At 34.5% G+C, this 18,711-nt stretch overlaps 1 protein-coding gene across 4 annotated transcripts in view; it reads right to left on the reverse strand.

Annotated features, from left to right (window-relative positions):
- Positions 1–18,454, reverse strand: part of LOC150102172 (protein dispatched homolog 1-like) — a 94,282-nt gene extending 75,828 nt beyond the window's left edge. Inside the window, exons 1-3 of one of the 4 annotated variants that reach the window (XM_090399080.1) lie at positions 18,171–18,454; positions 9,487–9,635; positions 3,217–3,340 (exon numbers count right to left, since the gene is read on the reverse strand). In XM_090399080.1, coding sequence (XP_090255206.1) covers positions 3,217–3,340; positions 9,487–9,494 — 132 coding nt within the window. In that variant the 5' untranslated portion in view covers positions 9,495–9,635; positions 18,171–18,454. Of the gene's footprint in view, positions 1–3,216; positions 3,341–9,486; positions 9,636–17,349; positions 17,482–17,941; positions 18,019–18,170 lie in introns of those variants that run through there. The other 3 variants (XM_090399081.1, XM_090399079.1, XM_090399082.1) reach the window with 3 other exon arrangements.
- Positions 18,455–18,711: the final 257 nt, after the last annotated feature.

An 18,711-nucleotide genomic window follows, 5' to 3' on the forward strand; every position in this document is an offset into this window, starting at 1 on the left:
ATGGCATTGGGGGAGGAATAGAGTTTTAGGTCTTCTCTGGACACTGACTAAGAGGATATGATTATAAGCATAAGAAGTCCATGTTCTTCTCATAGCATGCAACAAATATGCATATGAAATTGGCTAGTGTTAGATGTTTTGAGTGTGTTTTTAGTGAATGTGTTCAAGAAGAGAGAGAGAGAGAGAGAGAGAGAGAGATGATAAGTACTTAGGTACAAGTGACTACAAGGAATCCTACCTTTGAATTACTAAATAATTACTTTGCAGGATTGCCATCCAGGTGAAGATAATAAGCCAAGTGAATTATCAGAAACATCAGAGGATATCTGCTGTAAAGCTTCAAAACAAAGAACACAAAGACCACTCAAGTATTTTGGAGTAATGATAAAGGTATTGGAAGTTTTTTCCCACTTGGTTAGACTATAATAAATTTAGTTTAATCCTTTATCCAAGTGTAAGCAAACAAAGTTTAAGCCTGAAGCAACTTGTGGTAAAGGTGGACCAAGCTCTCATCACTCCTTGTCTTAGTATCTCCCATAATGCAAAACACATCTCCTTGCAGACATATATAATGCTATGCATTAAGGGAAGGGCCACTACCCAGACCAGTTTCAACCTTTATTGAGGTCTCATCAGTGGGAGCCAGACCCAGAGATGGTGATACCAAAGGTGGAAGCAATGGAGAAGTCATATTTATCTATACGAGTTGCCAAAAGTGTCTCACCTTATTATTAAATTACTCTGGATTTAGAGAAAGATGTTAGAAGTTTTTTTTTTCACTTGGTTAGGCTATAATAAATTTAGTTTAATCCTTTATCCAAGTGTAAGCAAACAAAGTTTGCACCTGAAGTATCTTCAGGACTGAGGCAACTCATGGTAAAGGTGGACCAAGCTCTCATCACTCTTTGTCTTAGTATCTCTCATAATGCAAAGCACATCTCCTTGCAGACATGTGTAATGTTATGCATTAAGGGAAGGGCCACTACCCAAACCACCTTTGGTCCACCTTTACCAAGAGTGGAAGAATACTTGCCTGTGGCTATTGTTTTTGAGAAAAACAATAGCCACAGGCAAGTTGTTACAAACAACTGTTAAATGATTAACAGAGCAATTAGATTTAGCATACTTTTGTGTATCATATAGCTTGTGTTTAGTTCATATGTATGTTTCCTCATGATGATCTTGATATAGAGATCAAAATGTTGAGTGTTTGTAAAGTAATTGCTCTAACACATGTTCTTGTCTCTATAAATTCTACACAAAGAAAGAAAGAAAACTAGTATAAGGATATATAGTGATGCTTCTTCATCATCCATGAGGGAATTCAAGTATTATCAGAATGTCAGTTCATGCATTTTTTGTGCTCCACATATTCTCTTCTAAAACAAGAACTGTCACTTAAGTCTACTTTCTTCTAATGGTTAAAAACACTGAGAGTTTTTCTATTACTTATGTCAAAGAATTGTATGAAAAGCTTGACAGACTTATACATCAAATAAATCTTCAACCGTTTTTTAATTTTACAAATTCGCTTTGGTTCTGCAATCTACAAAGGATCGGCTATCTCCTGTTTTTCATTCAGGAAAAGAGAAGGAAGTTCATTTGTGTAATTTACAGACATCTACAGACCTTGTCCTTGTAATCTCTCATATTATGAGCAGATAGATAGATCTGCACAGAACTACAATCATTTCTATGAATTTGAAAAATCAGGTCTTGCAGTCATACCATTTCTACAAGACAGATTTCAGTGAAAATAAAATAAAACTGTCATATTGAAGCCACTTTATTGGAAAGATCATACAGAAAGCTGTGAAGGTCTTCTTTGTAAACTGAATGAAAAGGAATGACTCTTAAAACTTCCCCAGTTTGGAGAAATTATTCTGCTTAATATCCCTTACTAGACATGGGAAATTGCAAGTCATTCTATCAAGTAGTTTGTTTTATAAAGCGAACTGAAACAAAAGTGTTGTCTGTATTCCTTGAAATAGATAAAATTGAGTATCGTGAGGTTATAAAATTCTTTGTAAAAGAAAGTTTAATGCCAAAAGAAATTCATTCAAAGTTCATAAATGTTTATGGCCACTCTTCTCCTTCGTTTTTGACAATTAAGAAATGGGCTGCCGAGTTTAAACGTGGTCGTACCAGCATTGAAGATGATCCACGTGAAGGACGTCCAAAAAGTGTAACAACACCAGAAATCATTGATGAAGTGCATGATATCATATTGGATGACTGGAGAGTCAAATGCATGAAATTGCTGAGACTGTAGAATATATTTTGATGGAAGAATTGCAAATGAAAGAGCTTTGCGGAAGATGGGTGCCACGCTTGCTCACAGCAGATCAAAAATGCACTCACATGAAAATCTCTGAACAGTGCTTGGAGCATTTTAACAAGAATAAAATTGATTTTTTGTGTCGATTTATTACTATGGATGAGACTTGGATTCACCGTATTCACCATTCACACACACCAGAATCCAAACAGCAGTCAAAACAGTGGACAGAAGCCACTGTTTTGACTGCGCCAAAGAAGACAAAGTCATAGCATCGGTGTTTTGGGATTCTAAAGGCATTTTGTTTATTATTTATCTTGAAAAGGGTAAAACAATAACTGGGGAATATTATTCCGATCAGACTAGACGAAAAAAGTGGCGAGTTTTCTCACCACTTTTTTCGTCTAATTTTTTTCTTCTTCTGCAAATCAGGTTTTTTAACCTGATATGCAGAAGAAAAAAAAAATCATCTTTCATCAGGATAATGCACCTACCCATGAAGGTGTTTTGATAATGGGGAAATTAAGGGATCTGCACTATGAATTGTTCAAACATCCACCTTATTTCCCAGATTTGGCTCCCTCTGACTTCTATCTCTTTCCAAAACTAAAACTCTTCTTCACTGGTTAGCATTTTTCTTCGAATCAAGAGGTGATTACAGCTGTAAAGGAGTATTTCTCAGATCTTACTGAAAATCACTATAAGGAAGGGATAATGGTGCTGGAGCATCGCTGGAATAAATGCATTAGTCTTAAGATAGAATTATGTTGAAAAATAAAAATAATTTTAGAATTATAAATTTGTTTTTTAATGTTATTTAGGCCAATAACTTTTCAGACCACCCTCGTAGTACTGTAGTTGAAAAAATATTTAACACATCCAGATTAATTATGAGCAAAAAAGTCCACAGGAAGTATAATGAAAATAACGTGACTTACAAGCAGAGGATCTTCAAATGAAGGAAAGTCATAGGTTGTAAATGTTATGATGACACAAGTAGCAGCTAGCACAAACACAAACAATATCACTAAAGATGGATTGTTGGTCACCTGGCGGGCATACCTAAAAACAAATGCAAGTTTGCATTTAATTTATTTTCCTAAATTATTATATAAAATTAGCATATAATAGTAGTTTAGTGATTAAAATCCTTATGTCTATTTCTTGCATGTGTGTGGAGATGAAGTGTACTATATATCAGTACACGAAACAAAATATGAAACTGTCAGTAATGAATGCACAGGCACCATTGGTAGAACCCTTGATTATAATGCGAGGTTTCCATACTGTGAGATCCATTATGGCTTATCCAATATGAACTCCAAATAGGAGATAAGAAGTTTCTTGCTGTCATACAACTTGAGGATAAATTATAAATTTGAAAACAAGCTTGTATTACAAGAGTGATTTCTAAAGTAACAACTTTAGAAATCACAGAATGTTTCTAAAAAATAACGTGCTGTTTCTAAAAAACAACAAAAGTAAGAAATGTGGTTTAATGTTGCATTGTGTTCATATAAGAGCTACTATATCCTTTACAACTATGCATGCTTGATGTATGCCAAACAAAGTTGGTGTAAAATGAGACTGTGATTTCTGTTACAGTGGATTTGGCAACACAGCATGTTGGTAGCTTCTTTAAATCTATGTATGCAGGTGGTTATTGTATTCGATATATTGCATTCTTGATGTGTTTCTTTCATGGTATGATCTTGATTTGTGTAACTGAGTTCTTCCACATCTTGGGCATGTTCTTTCATACATGGATCTCTTTAGATCATCCTGTCTGTTCTGATGTAGCAGATACCAATATCACATGCACAGAAAATTGGTATATACTCATCTCTTGAGAGGTGAATGAGACTGTTTGGATGAAACAACATGAAAACATTTTATATAGGTGTGAAGGCAACTTTTAAATGCTGTTAAAGTGCTTCTGCAATCTTATCTATGATTTTTTTTTTAATGTGAAAAAAAGGAAATACATTTATGGGAATGGTTTTAAGAATTATAGCTATTCTTTAGGAGTACCTCCCTGAGATGCATCATTTTCTATTCCATTTTGTTGTTATGTTATGCTCAGGGATACCAGAGGTACTAAAGAGGGATGGAGTCAAGCACGCATCTAACCACCTTGGACACAAATGAGCATGAGTGCAGAAATGATCATGAACACCTGGGTACAATTCCAAGGTTTTGATTCTGAATGGGTTGGTAATGATATTATTATTATTATACGACACCTCCAGGGAGGGCATCTACTCTACATCTCTCCATCTACACTAGCGCCATCTACTGTCTACCACCACCACTAGTATTTTCACAGATAATCACAAACATCCATGCCCATGGTGGGATTCGAACCCACAGCCTTTTGGCTGGAGAGCAGATATGCTAACCACTTGGCCGACCAGGCTGGCAAAAGGTATGCAAAGGTAACTGTATGCCCAAGAAGATGACGAAATGTATGTACATGAATGCCAAAAGTACTTGAAATAAATTATTGGCATCAGCAAGACCTGGTTGACACAAAATGATATTGTTATAGGAATAGAATGTAATGGTAATGTATTTTTCTGAGAGGATAGACAAAATAGGACACAAAGAGGGGTATTACTTATGACAGCTGAAGAACTTCAACCAACAAATATAAAAGTTAAGGAGGATTTTAAGTCTGAGAGACAGTTCATTTGAGGCTATCTGGTGCAAGACAGAGGCCAATCACCCAATTCTTCATTTACACAGTAGACTGGTTCCAGAAAAAAAGTGTAAATGAAAACTATGAGTGAGTGAGTGAAATCTCTTCATCATCATTATTATCAATTATCTGACACTGTGATTAATGGGGTAATGTTACAAATATATCTGAAAATAATCAATAATTTTACTAATTTCATATTATGCATACAAAACTTCAAAATTTAATACATACCTGTATAACTCTATTGGACGAACAAAAAACTTTCATGAACAAAGCACAAGATGTGTAAACATTCAGAATTGTAAACAAGAAATTATTGTTTAGCAAACAGCTTAATTCCTTCCAAGCAGCTTTATATAGGTGGGCCTCCTGTAAAGGACCAACTTAACTTCGAGGAATCAGCATAGCACCTTCTGCTTCCAGGAACCAACAGAAAGTGAAAATATAATGGATCAACTGTTGGCTTAACTTCGGGAAATCATAATTACAAAAACTGATTTTTTTTTGTTGTCTCCACAGTTGTCTACATTCTGTAGCATAGAGTAATCCCTGGTATTTAAAACATCAAGGGGGTTCCCCAAAATTCAAGTATATATGTACCATTCTAAGAAATTATAATTATAATGGAAATATCCTTTTCAACAAAATTGAATTCAAACAGAAATTTTAAAAATAAGCACCATTTGAACTGTGTTAAATCAAAATATACCATGTAAAAATAGAATTTTTTGTTTTCTAAACCATGTTATTTTGAAATCATGTAAAAAAAAAAAATCATATAAAAAGAGAATTAGCTGTATTGTTGGTTCCTGCTTTAGACAAGAAGTCCAGAAAAAGATGTGGATGCCACGCATCACTAAGCACAATGAGTGCAAGCCAAACAAATGTTATGGAGACTTCAACTATGGGGGGGGGGGATATAGACTGGAAGGAGGAAAGGGCACATGGCAAGATAGAAATGGAATTTATACAGTTACTCCAGATCCAGCACTAGATATAATTACTAGATCCAGCACTCTCAAACCCCTGGTTTGAGAGTGCTGGATCTAGTAATTATATCAGAAAATGTATTCATAACTAAGGTAAAACACTACCTTTGGACAGTAGAAAATAACCATGCAGTCATGTTCTCAGAGATTGCTAAACATGTAGAATTCTCAGTCAAGAAAGAATTTATGTTGAAAGGAAATACAAAGCTGATTATGACAAACTTAGTTGGCAGCTGGAAGTAGTTCCATAACATAAGAAGCTACAAGGAAAGAATGTCATTTGCACTTGAAAATGGTCTGGGATTGTTTGAAAGAAGCAGTATCAAAATGCTTATGCAGGGTTAGAAGAATAAACCAAGTGGGGTTAAATGGATGAGTAGTTACATAAAACTGGAGCTGCAAAAAAAGAGAAAGCCATTGTAAAAGGGAATATACAAAAAAGATGATCAGCATGCTCATGAGGAATATAAAGTGCAGGCAACAAAAAGGGCGACTAATATGGTAAAGAAGGCTAAATTGAAGAATTAGTATAATGACAAGTCTATGGATTTCTCCCCGTGAGGATAGATTGAAAGTTTATGGGTTAAAAAAAACACTAATAAATGGAAATGAAGAAAAATGCATATAAGTTATTAAAGGGATTTAATAGCACTGGCAGAAGAATTTAAGAATTTTTTCAATACATGGCTAGAAGGAAGAAAATACAAGGTCATCCCTCAAAATTGTGCAAGATCATGGGCAGCAAGGATGCAAGCACTAGATTTTTTTGCTTTTGAAAATGGCAAGTGGGTTGCAGATTCAGTTATAGGTTTGAAGATAATCATTGTATTTCTTGAACATTTATTCAAGTGAAATATATATTGCTTTAATTATTATTTTTTTCTAATATATATTGTATTGTTAAATACTGATAATATGAAACTGGCCAAGAACTGATGGAATTCAGAATGTTAGTGCTTGCCATTTTTGACACTACAACAGAGCAATTCTGAAACCGAAACTAATTTCTTCAATGTGTGGAAGATTTTAGATACATGTCTCAAGAAAATATTCAAAGTGTGAACATGTTTAAGTAAGATTATAAGAAGCTATTTACCTCTAGACAAAGGCACATGTTGACAGCGATATCAGCAAGCATAGGAATGAAGAACCTGTACAGATATGTGACTGATGCAATCCACATGTTGACCAGCAATTGAGAGAGGAGAATGTTAGAAAATAACAGCTGGGAGTAGATAGCATAGAAAGTGAAATGGTGGAAAATTTGAACTTATGGAATAATAGGGATTGAAACTTTCCATAAAATTGATTAAGGAATTAAACAGAAATTTTAGAAATGGTGGATATATACAGTCTGTTAATAACAATTGGCATGCCAAGATTTTCAAAGTACTTCTTAGAGGAATTTCTCAATTAAAGAAATTCCTGTAAAACTGTATAACAGAGACACACATATTAAATTCTCTTTTTAACTCTCAAGAATTAATCTCATTAGTGATAAAAAGAGAATTTATTTTAATATATGTGCCTCTGTTATACTATGTATTAATTGTCATTTCTGCATATTGCATGGAAGAAGTGTTTCTATTCATGAATATTCTCTCGCTACTGGAAAGGACTACCTTTGTTACTGTAGTTAAATTTTCTCTCTCTTATTGAAAGTGGACAGATGACAAATAATAAACTCTGAACTGAGAATTCAGTAAAAGGATTTGATATAATTTAACTTCCATAGATAAAACAAAGTTTTGCCTGAAGTGCAGTTTGATGGATTATTGTGATTTTATTTAATTAAATTACACTTCGCAAAAATTATATTCTTGTTATATCATTTATCAAAGTGTAAGCAAACAAATTTGCACACTATCTTCAAAACTAGGCTATTAACTTTATACAGAGGCTACTAATTTCATCAATTGTTTTAATATGCAAAATACACTTCCTTTTGGATGTGTTTATAACTATGCAGTGAAGGAGGGTCACTAACCAGATTGGTTTGTGACAGGACCTTTGAGGTATTGCTGAAGTGCAAAGGTACCTCTCCAAAAACTGAGTGTTCTACAAGATTACTCTAAATCTCACTGAGTGATCCAAGGGTCCCTACTGAATTCATCAAACTCTCATCATTCCTGCTCTGATTCACTCTAGGACATAATGCTCAGCAGGGGCTCTACTCACCCATATAATTGTGTAAGCATGTGGTTATCATCAGCATGGTTAGCCTAGTGGCTTTGCGCTTTGCAACCATATGCCTGGGGAGGGAGCATCCTAGGTTCACTTCCCATCGATGGCGTGAGGAGCTTAAGGATTTTCCTCAGCCATAGCCAAGTTAACCGGTCTTGGGCATGGACAACAGGGTTTTTCTGGGGGTTTTCATCCTGCAAGCAGGCCAACTAGCCCCATGAACTCACATGGATTACAGTGATGAACCGGCTGCAATTTCATCGTGAAGTCCTCATTAGGGGACTCTACCCATCCTAAAAGGGATGGATGAGATCAATCAAATTTGGTTATCGAGGGTATTAGGACTAAATTTTTTTGCCTGGAGGGTGGTGAATAGGTTGTCAGAGATGGTTTTCAGTGTTTTGTCAGTGAATGAGTTTAAGAAATATTTTGGGTATTGTGTAAATAATGGCTAGTAATATGAATAATGAGTCTCCCTCAATGAATCTTCTGACTGCATGGAGATACATGTATAATAATGATAATCTTTGTTCATTGTGCAGTTTAATTAGAAGGAACTATGTAAGAGTGAATTATTAATTGCAGTTTAATGACTTCTGTATATGTGTTTACTAAATGGGTTTGTAAATAATTACTGTAAATAATATTTAATGAATTAAATTATTTATTTGGATATACTACAGAGTGGCCTATAAGTCATAGAACATACCATAGAAAAGACTTGTCTTTGTGAAGCAACTGTATAAGTTTTTTAACTTCAGGTTTTTTTTTGTTTTTTTTTATTAATTATGAAAAACCACACCACATAAATGCCTTCCATTTTCAGCTTCACAAAGACTAGCCCTTTCTATGTTCCATGACTTAGGAGCAACCCTATAAATGTAATATCTAACTTCAGCTAGAATAATTAATATAAGATTTCTTTGTGCTGAGTGGAACACTTGAGTAGTCAAACATCATAATAGCATTTCCTAAGGATGAACTTAGTTAATATTTAGGGATTTATATCAAAAAAGGAAAATCATCATTTCATCATCTTTATAAGTATCATAGGTATTGTATAAATAATTATAAGTGCAAGCCATCTATGATGAGTAAGACTATATTTTGAGATGCCTGAGAAAATAAATTTAAACAAAAAAAATCAAGGCTATTTTTGTTATGAAATTAAAATGATGGTACAACATGAAAGAAAAAATAAAAGTTATTCAATTTTTAGATAAGGTAGAAACCTAGCTAAAATATTGTGAAATGAACATTCTCTTTTCATTGCAATGATATTAGAAAGTAAGAAAATTATAAAGAGGAAAAATATTAAAAGAATGTACACTTACCACTGCATTCTCAGGAGTTAAGCATCTGCTAGTAATTGTAATGTCAATGTTATGATGGCAGAAATATGCCAGGTATATCAACCATTCCCCTCAAAAGCAGCAGCCAATTTCTTTTTGTCTTCTTATTATCTGAAGAACAATTTGGCAATCTAATCAAGATGAATAAAAATTTAGAGAATATACATTATTAACTAGTGGTAAGTATAAGGTAGGAAATTTCAAGAGTAACTTTGTTTTTAAAGTAAATTGCTGCATCCTCTAACACAGTGGTTCCCAAACTTTTTCAGTTCACGGCACCCTTAGCATATCAGGATTTTTCCACAGCGCCCAAAGTCAGAATATAGGCCTACCTAACAGTTGCAGTGCGCAGTTAGTGCAATTAGGTTGGTTAAGTTAAAAAAATAAATGAAATACGTATTTCAAATTCACAAACAATTTATGTAAAAAAGTATTAAATAAGAACAATTTTGAACAATCAACTCATTGAATAAATAAATCATAATTAGTGGGACAGGTGAGCCTGTTGTTCACTGCACATCTCAAATCTTGGAATCAAACTGGACACAGCCACCCTCATTTCCTGTTCCACATTGATTTTTGCACGTGGGCTAAGTGTCATTCCAGTAAAAATATTGGAATATTTCGCAGCGCACAGTTTGGGAACCACTGCTCTAACACATACTGTTGTATGTTAATAAGTTACTGCTTTAGCTATAACTAAGTGAAGTCTCACTTTACTGCTTCAATTCCTTTGTGATCAGTACTAACCATCCTTCCTAAGATTACTATAACAACCTATACCCCTCATATCAATTTCACCATAGAAAAATAAAAGAAAGGAAAATTAGCCTTCTACATCCTCCTCTACTGTGCCCTATCAGGTGTACTTCATAAACTGAAGTTTATCATAAACAAACCTTCAGAGGCCATTACATACGAGATTTACCTCATTGTTTTTCTCAAAAAAAAATAGGCATCATCAAATCTTTACTTAATGGAACATAAGTTTTCTGTTCCAACCCAGATGAACTTAACCTAGAACATGACATCATCCAAAGCATTTTGCTATAGAATGGCATCACCTCAAGGGCGATTCAGTACATATGCAACATTTACAAGTTTATCCCCAGAAACCCTGACTATGGTGAGATCCAACTGTGTGCAAGGCAAGATTCAAAGTTTTTAAGGACATTTGAATCATTTCAAAAATCCTTAAAAAAGTATAATTGTATTACTAACTTTTCCTGGTTAAGGATAAACAGATCCCTCTTCACTCCCTGGTTTACCAGGTCCAGTTTGATTGCCTTCTCTCTTACTTTGGACAATCAGGATGTTCTATTGAAAACAGACTGCAGCAACATCAACCTTACATCATCCACAAAAAGCCCAAAAAATTTGGTCTGGCACAAGATGAAGTGGGCAGCGATTACAGTTCCTCTGGTCCAGGACCCCTCGGTTACACTAGTGTCATCTTAAATTTGGAAGATTTCTCAAAGAGAATGCTGAAACACTATTACACCACCATAATTTCAACCAGAATGACTGTCTTTCTTTAAGTAAATTTGAGAGAGTTGTTCTTATTAATGGCAAGCAGCAAATTTTTATATACCATACCTTATTATCTGTGGTATGGTAATCACTCTTGCATGTGGCCCGTATCTGTTGAAAGAGAGAAAAAATCCATTTATTGCTCTACCTTTTGAATTCCTGCTTCACTGATGATGATGCTCTGTTAGTTTCAAACTGAAATATTTGCATTAATAAAGCATTATTACATTTCTTGTAGACAAGAAATTTAAAATGCTTTTCAGAGATGTTTTCAGAGATCAAATAACTTCAGCATTGTTGTAAATTACATCTTCAACAAAATTACAAAAAAGAAAAAATACATACAGTATATATTGTTTAACCTTTATATCAATGACATTGTCAGTGGATTGCAGGGGGATGCTCAGTTGTTTGCAGATGATGCAAAGCTGGGAAGGATTATTAGTAATAGTGCAAATGCAGTCCTGCAAGAGGATTTGAATAAGCTAGATAGATGGGCAAATCAATGGGGGTATCAGTTTAACGTAGCAAAATGTAAGGTCTTGAGGTTTGGGAAACATCGATGAGACACTGCATACTCTATAGGAGGAGTTAAACTGGTGGAAGTAGGGGAGACAAGAGATCTGGGATTGATGATTGACAGAATGAAATTTAGGGGACATATTGCAAAGGTGGTGAAGGTAACACAGAGGATTGCTGCAATAATGAGAGGGACACCGACCTGCAGAGATAAAACAGTTATCATTCCGTTGTATAAGACCCTGATCAGACCACTTAGACTATTGTTCTCAGATTTGGTCCCCAGGATTTGAAGGGGATAAATTAACTGTGGAAAGAGTACAAAGGCAGATAACAAAGATGGTTTCAGGACTGTACAATGATAGTTATGAGGATCGGCTGAGGGAATATGGACTGCAGAGTTTGGTGGATAGAAGAAGGAGAGGTGATATGATTGAGACTTTTAAACTGTTGAGGTGGTTACAGGGTTGACACTGGGGAGTTCCTTTGCTTGGTTGAACAGCAGGAAGGAGTGGTGACAAGAGGCCATCCCTGGAAGTTACGAAAGGAAACTGTGAGCAAGAGGGCAAGGAGTGGTTTCTTTGCATGGAGGGTGGTTGAACCATGGAATGCATTGCCTGATGGAGTGGTCAAAGCGAGAACGGTCAATGAGTGGTATAATAGACTTTGTGTTTCTTAGGGGGGGGGCGACCTCCCCTCGATGAGTCTTGATAGACTTTGTGTTTCTTAGGAAGGACCTCCCACGATGAGTCTTGACTCCATGGAGGCCTGAATAATAATAATAATAATAATAATAATATGAATACACACACACACAATGAATTCTGATTGAAGGTTTCACTTTTAGTGTCCTTTTTACAATTTATAAATTAGCATTTTACTTGCATTTAAGAGATGAAATTTGATACATATATAAAATCCAGACTCAGTTTTCATGTAATATGCTTCTTAGAAAGGAATTATATTTTTTACAAATTCCACTATTGCCATCTACAAAAAAGGTAGAAGTCTAGAGCACATTAATATTGTGGTCGGACTAAATTCTAATCCAAACTCCGTACTTCACCATTCTCTCGATCACTCTTGAATAACCAACACTCCTGAGTCTCAATATCACTTTAGTCATTTGTTTTTGGATCATCTCTAGAGTTCCCCCCCCCCCATCACAATGAAAACTAAGTGACCAAATATTTAGTGAATTAAATTATTTATTTGGATATACTACAGAGTGGCCTATAAAGTCATGGAACATGCCATAGAAAAGACTTGTCTTTGTGAAGCAACTGTATAAGTTTTTTTAACTTCAGGGTTTTTTTTTATTATTAATTACGAAAAACCACACCACACAAATGCTTTCCATTTATGTGGTGGTTACTACAAAACCATAATCCATGCATGGTTTGATCAATGCCTTACTTAGAGGCACCACCACTTCCTTATCCCTACATGTCAATGTACTTTGTAATATATCAGCATATAATATCAGATATAATATACAACGTCGTGTAGCCTTCGCAACACCTGCAATGTGCCCTGAGACCTTTAGCCCACTGTCTACCATCATCTGAAAAAATCAAATCTCATCCACTTCCCAAAGCCCAACTCCAACAATATAGTATGTAGCCTTATATCTCTGGATCTCAAAATGTAATACCTTGCATTCATTAATATTAAAACTGCAACCCCCAGTTGAACCACTTGGACAAATGAGTGGGGTTGCAGTTTTAATATTAATGAATGCAAGATATTGCACTTTAGGATCCAGAGATATAAGACTACATACTATATTGTTGGAGCCTGGCTTCAGGAAGTGGATGAGATTCTATTCAAATCTTCCTGTAGAGAATCAACATTACTCCTGATAATTCTACCTAACTTTGCATTATCAGCAAACATTTGAAGATCCCCAGTCAATCCACATAAAATATCATTAACAAATAAGTTAAACAGTAGGGGCCCAAGAACGGAATCCTGAGGCACACAACTGGTCACCTGACTTTTCTGAAACACTGCTCAATCATACATAACTTGCTAGTATCTTTCAAAAAGCCAACTGTCAATCCATCTAGCCAATCTGTTATTGATCATCTTCCGCATCTTATACACCAATCTGTCATGTGATAATCTATCAAATTCCTTTGCAAAGTCCAAAATAATCATTGTACATGAATCTCCTTTATGATGATGCATTCATCATCAGATTGCTAAAACAAGACCCGTCATTTAAAAACCCATGCTGACCATCATAGAGAATCATATGTCCATGAACCCAATCCTGTATTCTATTCCAAACCAATTTCTCCAACTGCAGATATATAGACCAGTCTATAATTATAAACTTCTGTCTTAGAACCATGCTTGTGGAGAGATACTATTTTGCCTTCTTTCTACTTAAAAACCCTGCCCTGCAAGACTTCCATTAAATAACCAAGTGGAGGGCATAGCTAACTCTTTTGTGCATTTCTTAAAAATATGTGGTGATGTATCATTCATTCCTAAAGCCTTATTAACATCTAACCCAAGCAACACTTGGTTACTCTGTTACCATAGCTATCCACCATTGTCAACCTGCCATAATTATTTTTCCTCTTTCTTGTAACATAGAAAAATTTTCCCTTGGATTATCTTTGATCTGACTGGCCAATCTCCTCACATATTCTACTTTTTCTTTTTTTAACCATGTTTGTCACTTCTCTGGTCTGCAATTCATAAACTTATTCACTGACAAAGCACTCCCAAATTACTGTGGCGACCTATTCCATTCATTCATCACTCTTCAAGCAAAACATCTAGTCTTCATGCCATTGCTAACCACACTCTTACTTGATTTCCAGTGACAACTCTTAGCTCTCCTTCTCCACAAGTCGCTTACTGAAAATTTTCTTTTGTATCAAATCCTATAAAACTCTTATAAAGTATCTTATATATCTCATATTCTCTACCACTTTTCTTCCTATTAACTAATTTTTGTAACCCACAAATCCTCAATTTATTTTCAAAAGAAGATTCCATAGATCTGCTACTCATCTGTGGACCCTCTAAGGAATTGGCAGAGCAGTAGACGATCCACCTATCTGTGAATCCTCTGCTGCTCTTCCTCATTCTGTTCTGCACTATAGTCCAGATAGGGTGTAGCAAAGCCTTATAAAGAGATATAAAATTATCTCTGCTTGGCAGTGTTTATCGCTAACCAAGTAATCATTGGCAGTGTTTATCGCTAACCAGTGCTAGCTTAAATTAAACAATCTGCTCAATGGCACTGCCAATTCCCTGGCACATTCTCATAATACACAAGCTGAAATACCATCTAATCCCATAGCTATATTCATATCCAAGGTTTTATAATATTCCATGAACCTCTATTTCATCTACCTCTTTCCTCACCACACTTATCACATCTACAGTATCTGTATCCAGATGACACACCTTTGCAATGTGATCAACTCAGTAATTCAACCTCAGCTCTCCCATTGGCATTCATCAAAATTATTCTGTCATAGCCATTGTTTATTTTAGTTGCCAAATACTGAAATATCTCTTTGGGATTACCTTTGGTTCATTTGGCTAATTTCCTCTCATATACTACTTCCTTACCATACTGGTCACCCTTCCAGCTTGTGCTTTGTTGTTCATGAGTTTACTTATCAGCTTTTTCTTAAAATTCTCTCCTCAAACTTTTCTTAGTTTGAAACACCTGTTAATGATGTTAATTAAATTAATTAAATATTAATTAAATGGATACTACTCATCCATTTACTTTCCATTTGATTTATCCTCCTGACTTTATGCAGTCTGCTAATATTTCCTTCAAACATCCATTGATCATTTCCCAGTCTATGCACTACTAACATCCTTCCATTACAGAAACTGTATTATAATAAACTCTCTTGAGTCTATCATAATTACCAGGTCTCTAATTTCATATATATATACTCCTTTTTAACTAAAAATTATGTAAAAGAGTAAGATGAGACCTGGATATTCAAGATTAATATGTACTCCAAAAGAACACCTGTAGCAAATTTTTTCACTAGGTTAGGAAGAATATTACACTTAACAAGAAATTATATTCTTGTTTTCATTCTTACTTTATCCAAGATTGAAATAAATGTCTTTATTTATTTATTTGCAATAAATGTCTTTATTTATTGCAACTTATTTAATCCAACTGTCATACAGCTGCTTATGAATGTCTTTAGATGGTAGATGATTTTCAGTGTTCAGTGCAAACTAACACAACTGAAGTGGCTTGCATAACATAAGTAATATATTTGATCTCTAGTTCTCTAGAATAGAGTTAGTAGATTATTTATCCCTTAGCACCTCCAGTGTATATATATGTATTTACAATCTTTTGTGCATAGGATTTTCATTAAAATAATCATATATTTAGGTATTCATGTGTCCTAAATACTTTGATATTTTTACTTATACAAAATAAAAACTCATTTAATTTTAGAGTAAAATATAACAGATGTAGTTCATGTAATAAATAAATTCATAAACAAATTTCTAACAAAATAAAAAAGATAGAGCAAGTTTCCAGGAAAAAAACATTTTGCAATTTGATCTGTAAATATAATTTTTAAATAGAATGAGAGAACATTACCTGAAAGTTGTATATAAGTATTGTGAATAAGGAGTACATTTTATTTTAAATGGAAAGAGAAGAAGAATACAATCAAGTGAGTGATGAGTGTATTGACATTGATTTTTGGCAAGGTATCCCAGTATAGGAGTCAGAATATCTCCTTTGCAAGCTTGATATTAAATATATTATTCCCTCACATCGTCAGAATTTTTCAAAATATGAAAATTTTATACAGAAAAAAAAAAATTTTTTTTATGTAATTCCCATCAGAATGTAAACCTTGAGTACCATGTGTTGGCTAAGAATCAGAAACCCTGCTCTAGAATCAAAAGATGATTTTTTTTTTTTTTTTTTCCCTATCTACTTCAAGCTTCCAATAAGCAGTATGGTGGTCTGGTACCTGGCATTCACAAACATCTATGCCCACCCTAGAATTCAAACTTCCAGCCTGTTGGTGTGAATGCAGCTATGCTATCCACTTAGTCAAACTAGGCCAGTGAATTTCTATCATTATACAGACATTTACTCCCCAACTATTAACTAATTTAATCCTGTTAAGGTAAAGTTATCCAATTCAATCACTCTCTCTCTTTTTGCTTAATATACTGTTACTGTGTTTCAGGTATGTACTGTTGTAATGAATACCATCAAAATATACCAAAGAGTGGCAAGTAGTATACAAATATATCTTTAAGCATATTAATATAAACTTAATACAGCAGAACCTGTAATTATATTATCTAAATTGAAAAACAGTATTAGATGATAATATTCTTGTTTTATGATATTTTCAGAGAAAATATTTAATGAAAGCAAAAAAAAAGAGAAAATGAAATGAAGATAAAACTAATTCTAGTTTTCTGTTCATTTCAATTATAGAGAAAGTAAAAACTGAAGTCTGTTTCTCTAATTCTGTTTATCATCTTAATACTCTGAGTCCGGAATTTTTATTTCGACAATTCATTATCCAATATGCTTATAGTTACATATCTTCTATAGCACAACCAAAGTTTTCTCGAAGTCAAGAATCCTGTTATTTTTCGTATATAACAACCAAAAACGATATTAATGTAACTGAATAATATAAAACGTGAAACGATGACTACCTTTCAATTGCGAAACTATGTAAATCATAGTATATATTAAAAAATGTAAAACAAAAACAATCTGAAAAACGAATGCCATCAGTTATATATTATTATTACCACCAGTCTTAACTAGTCAAATGCAACAGCCTGGACATAGTTATATGAGGTGACATGCTGAAATACCCAACAGTTTAACCAATTGGTATATGTGTTGAGAATCATCTTAAACAAAAGTATTTTTCACTCGGGTGTTCAACTGATCAAAAACCTTCCAAAAGATAATTCTATAACTGCTAATACGACCTTCACGCTTGGATTATTTACTTTGAACACATGTAGTCATTTTTCTATTTGGAAAGTTATGACATCTTTTTCCTTCTTCGAGAAAACTAACATCGAGAAAAGTGACATAATTAATGTTAATAACAGCTGTCACTAAGTCAAATGTCATTTCTAAAATCACATCCATGCACCTGTCTAACTTTTACAAAAGTTGAGCAATTGCGCAACAGATGCGGGGGGGGGGAATATCATTACAGCACTAAATATATCTAACATACTCGTATAAATACGATGTCTATGAGTTCATCAAGAATTTCTTTTAGTCTGTATGTGATTCTCAAATTATTAAATCGTGCTGAAACACTGATCAAAAAATACGTATTGATGCACTAGTAGCCAAGTACACAAAAATGGAAAATTTAGTTACCATCTTTATAAACTAATTACATTGCGATAATACTTTTTTTCAAAGTGAATTGAAACAGAAATCCGCTCACAACAAAGCCAACCGATTCTGCCACTTGGAGGTAAACAGTCAGTCTTCGCACTGATATAAGGAGCAATAATGAATAAGTAGCTGGGTAAAGTAAAATACTTCGGAGCAAGCGCTCTTAATGTTAGAATTGCATGAAAAGTATTATCAGTTGCGTAAATACCTGTAGTAATAATGTATGTTCAACATATTGCTGGAATATACCGCTTCTTGCAGCTATTTCCATGGGTGACAGGTGTCCCGGTTCATTCTACGTTCTAGAAACGAATTACTAGCGTTTACCTGGTATTCCTTTAGTCATAAGGAAAATCTCAGAATTCTGACCGCAGTCGCATCTCTCTCTCAACTATCCGTCATCTCTGCTGCGTTATCCGGCGCCGGCGGAGCTGTTCGCCGAGGACATGGCCAGGCTTTGAGCCAAGAACCCGGGCAATATCGATTCGAATTTTTTCGCGTTATGCAGTTCCGAAGGTCAATGGCAACTATCCAAAACAGGAAAGGAGCAACAAGAACTGTCCGAGTTGCTCTTGACATGCCACGGAGGAATAGAAAAAAAAAAAAAAAAACGATTAAAAATAAATAAAACAGCTAATAAGAAGGCAGTAAATAAAATCATGGTGTGCACAACTCCAGCATTACACAAAATGCAAACTATCGTCTGCAATGACATCTTACACAATGCTCCAAGACTTTGATAACGCACC

This window comes from Typopeltis vanoorti, chromosome 10 (assembly GCF_054136105.1).
Source record: "Typopeltis vanoorti isolate ZY-2024b chromosome 10, IOZ_Tvanoo_1.0, whole genome shotgun sequence".
Taxonomy (NCBI): Eukaryota; Metazoa; Arthropoda; class Arachnida; order Uropygi; family Thelyphonidae; genus Typopeltis; species Typopeltis vanoorti.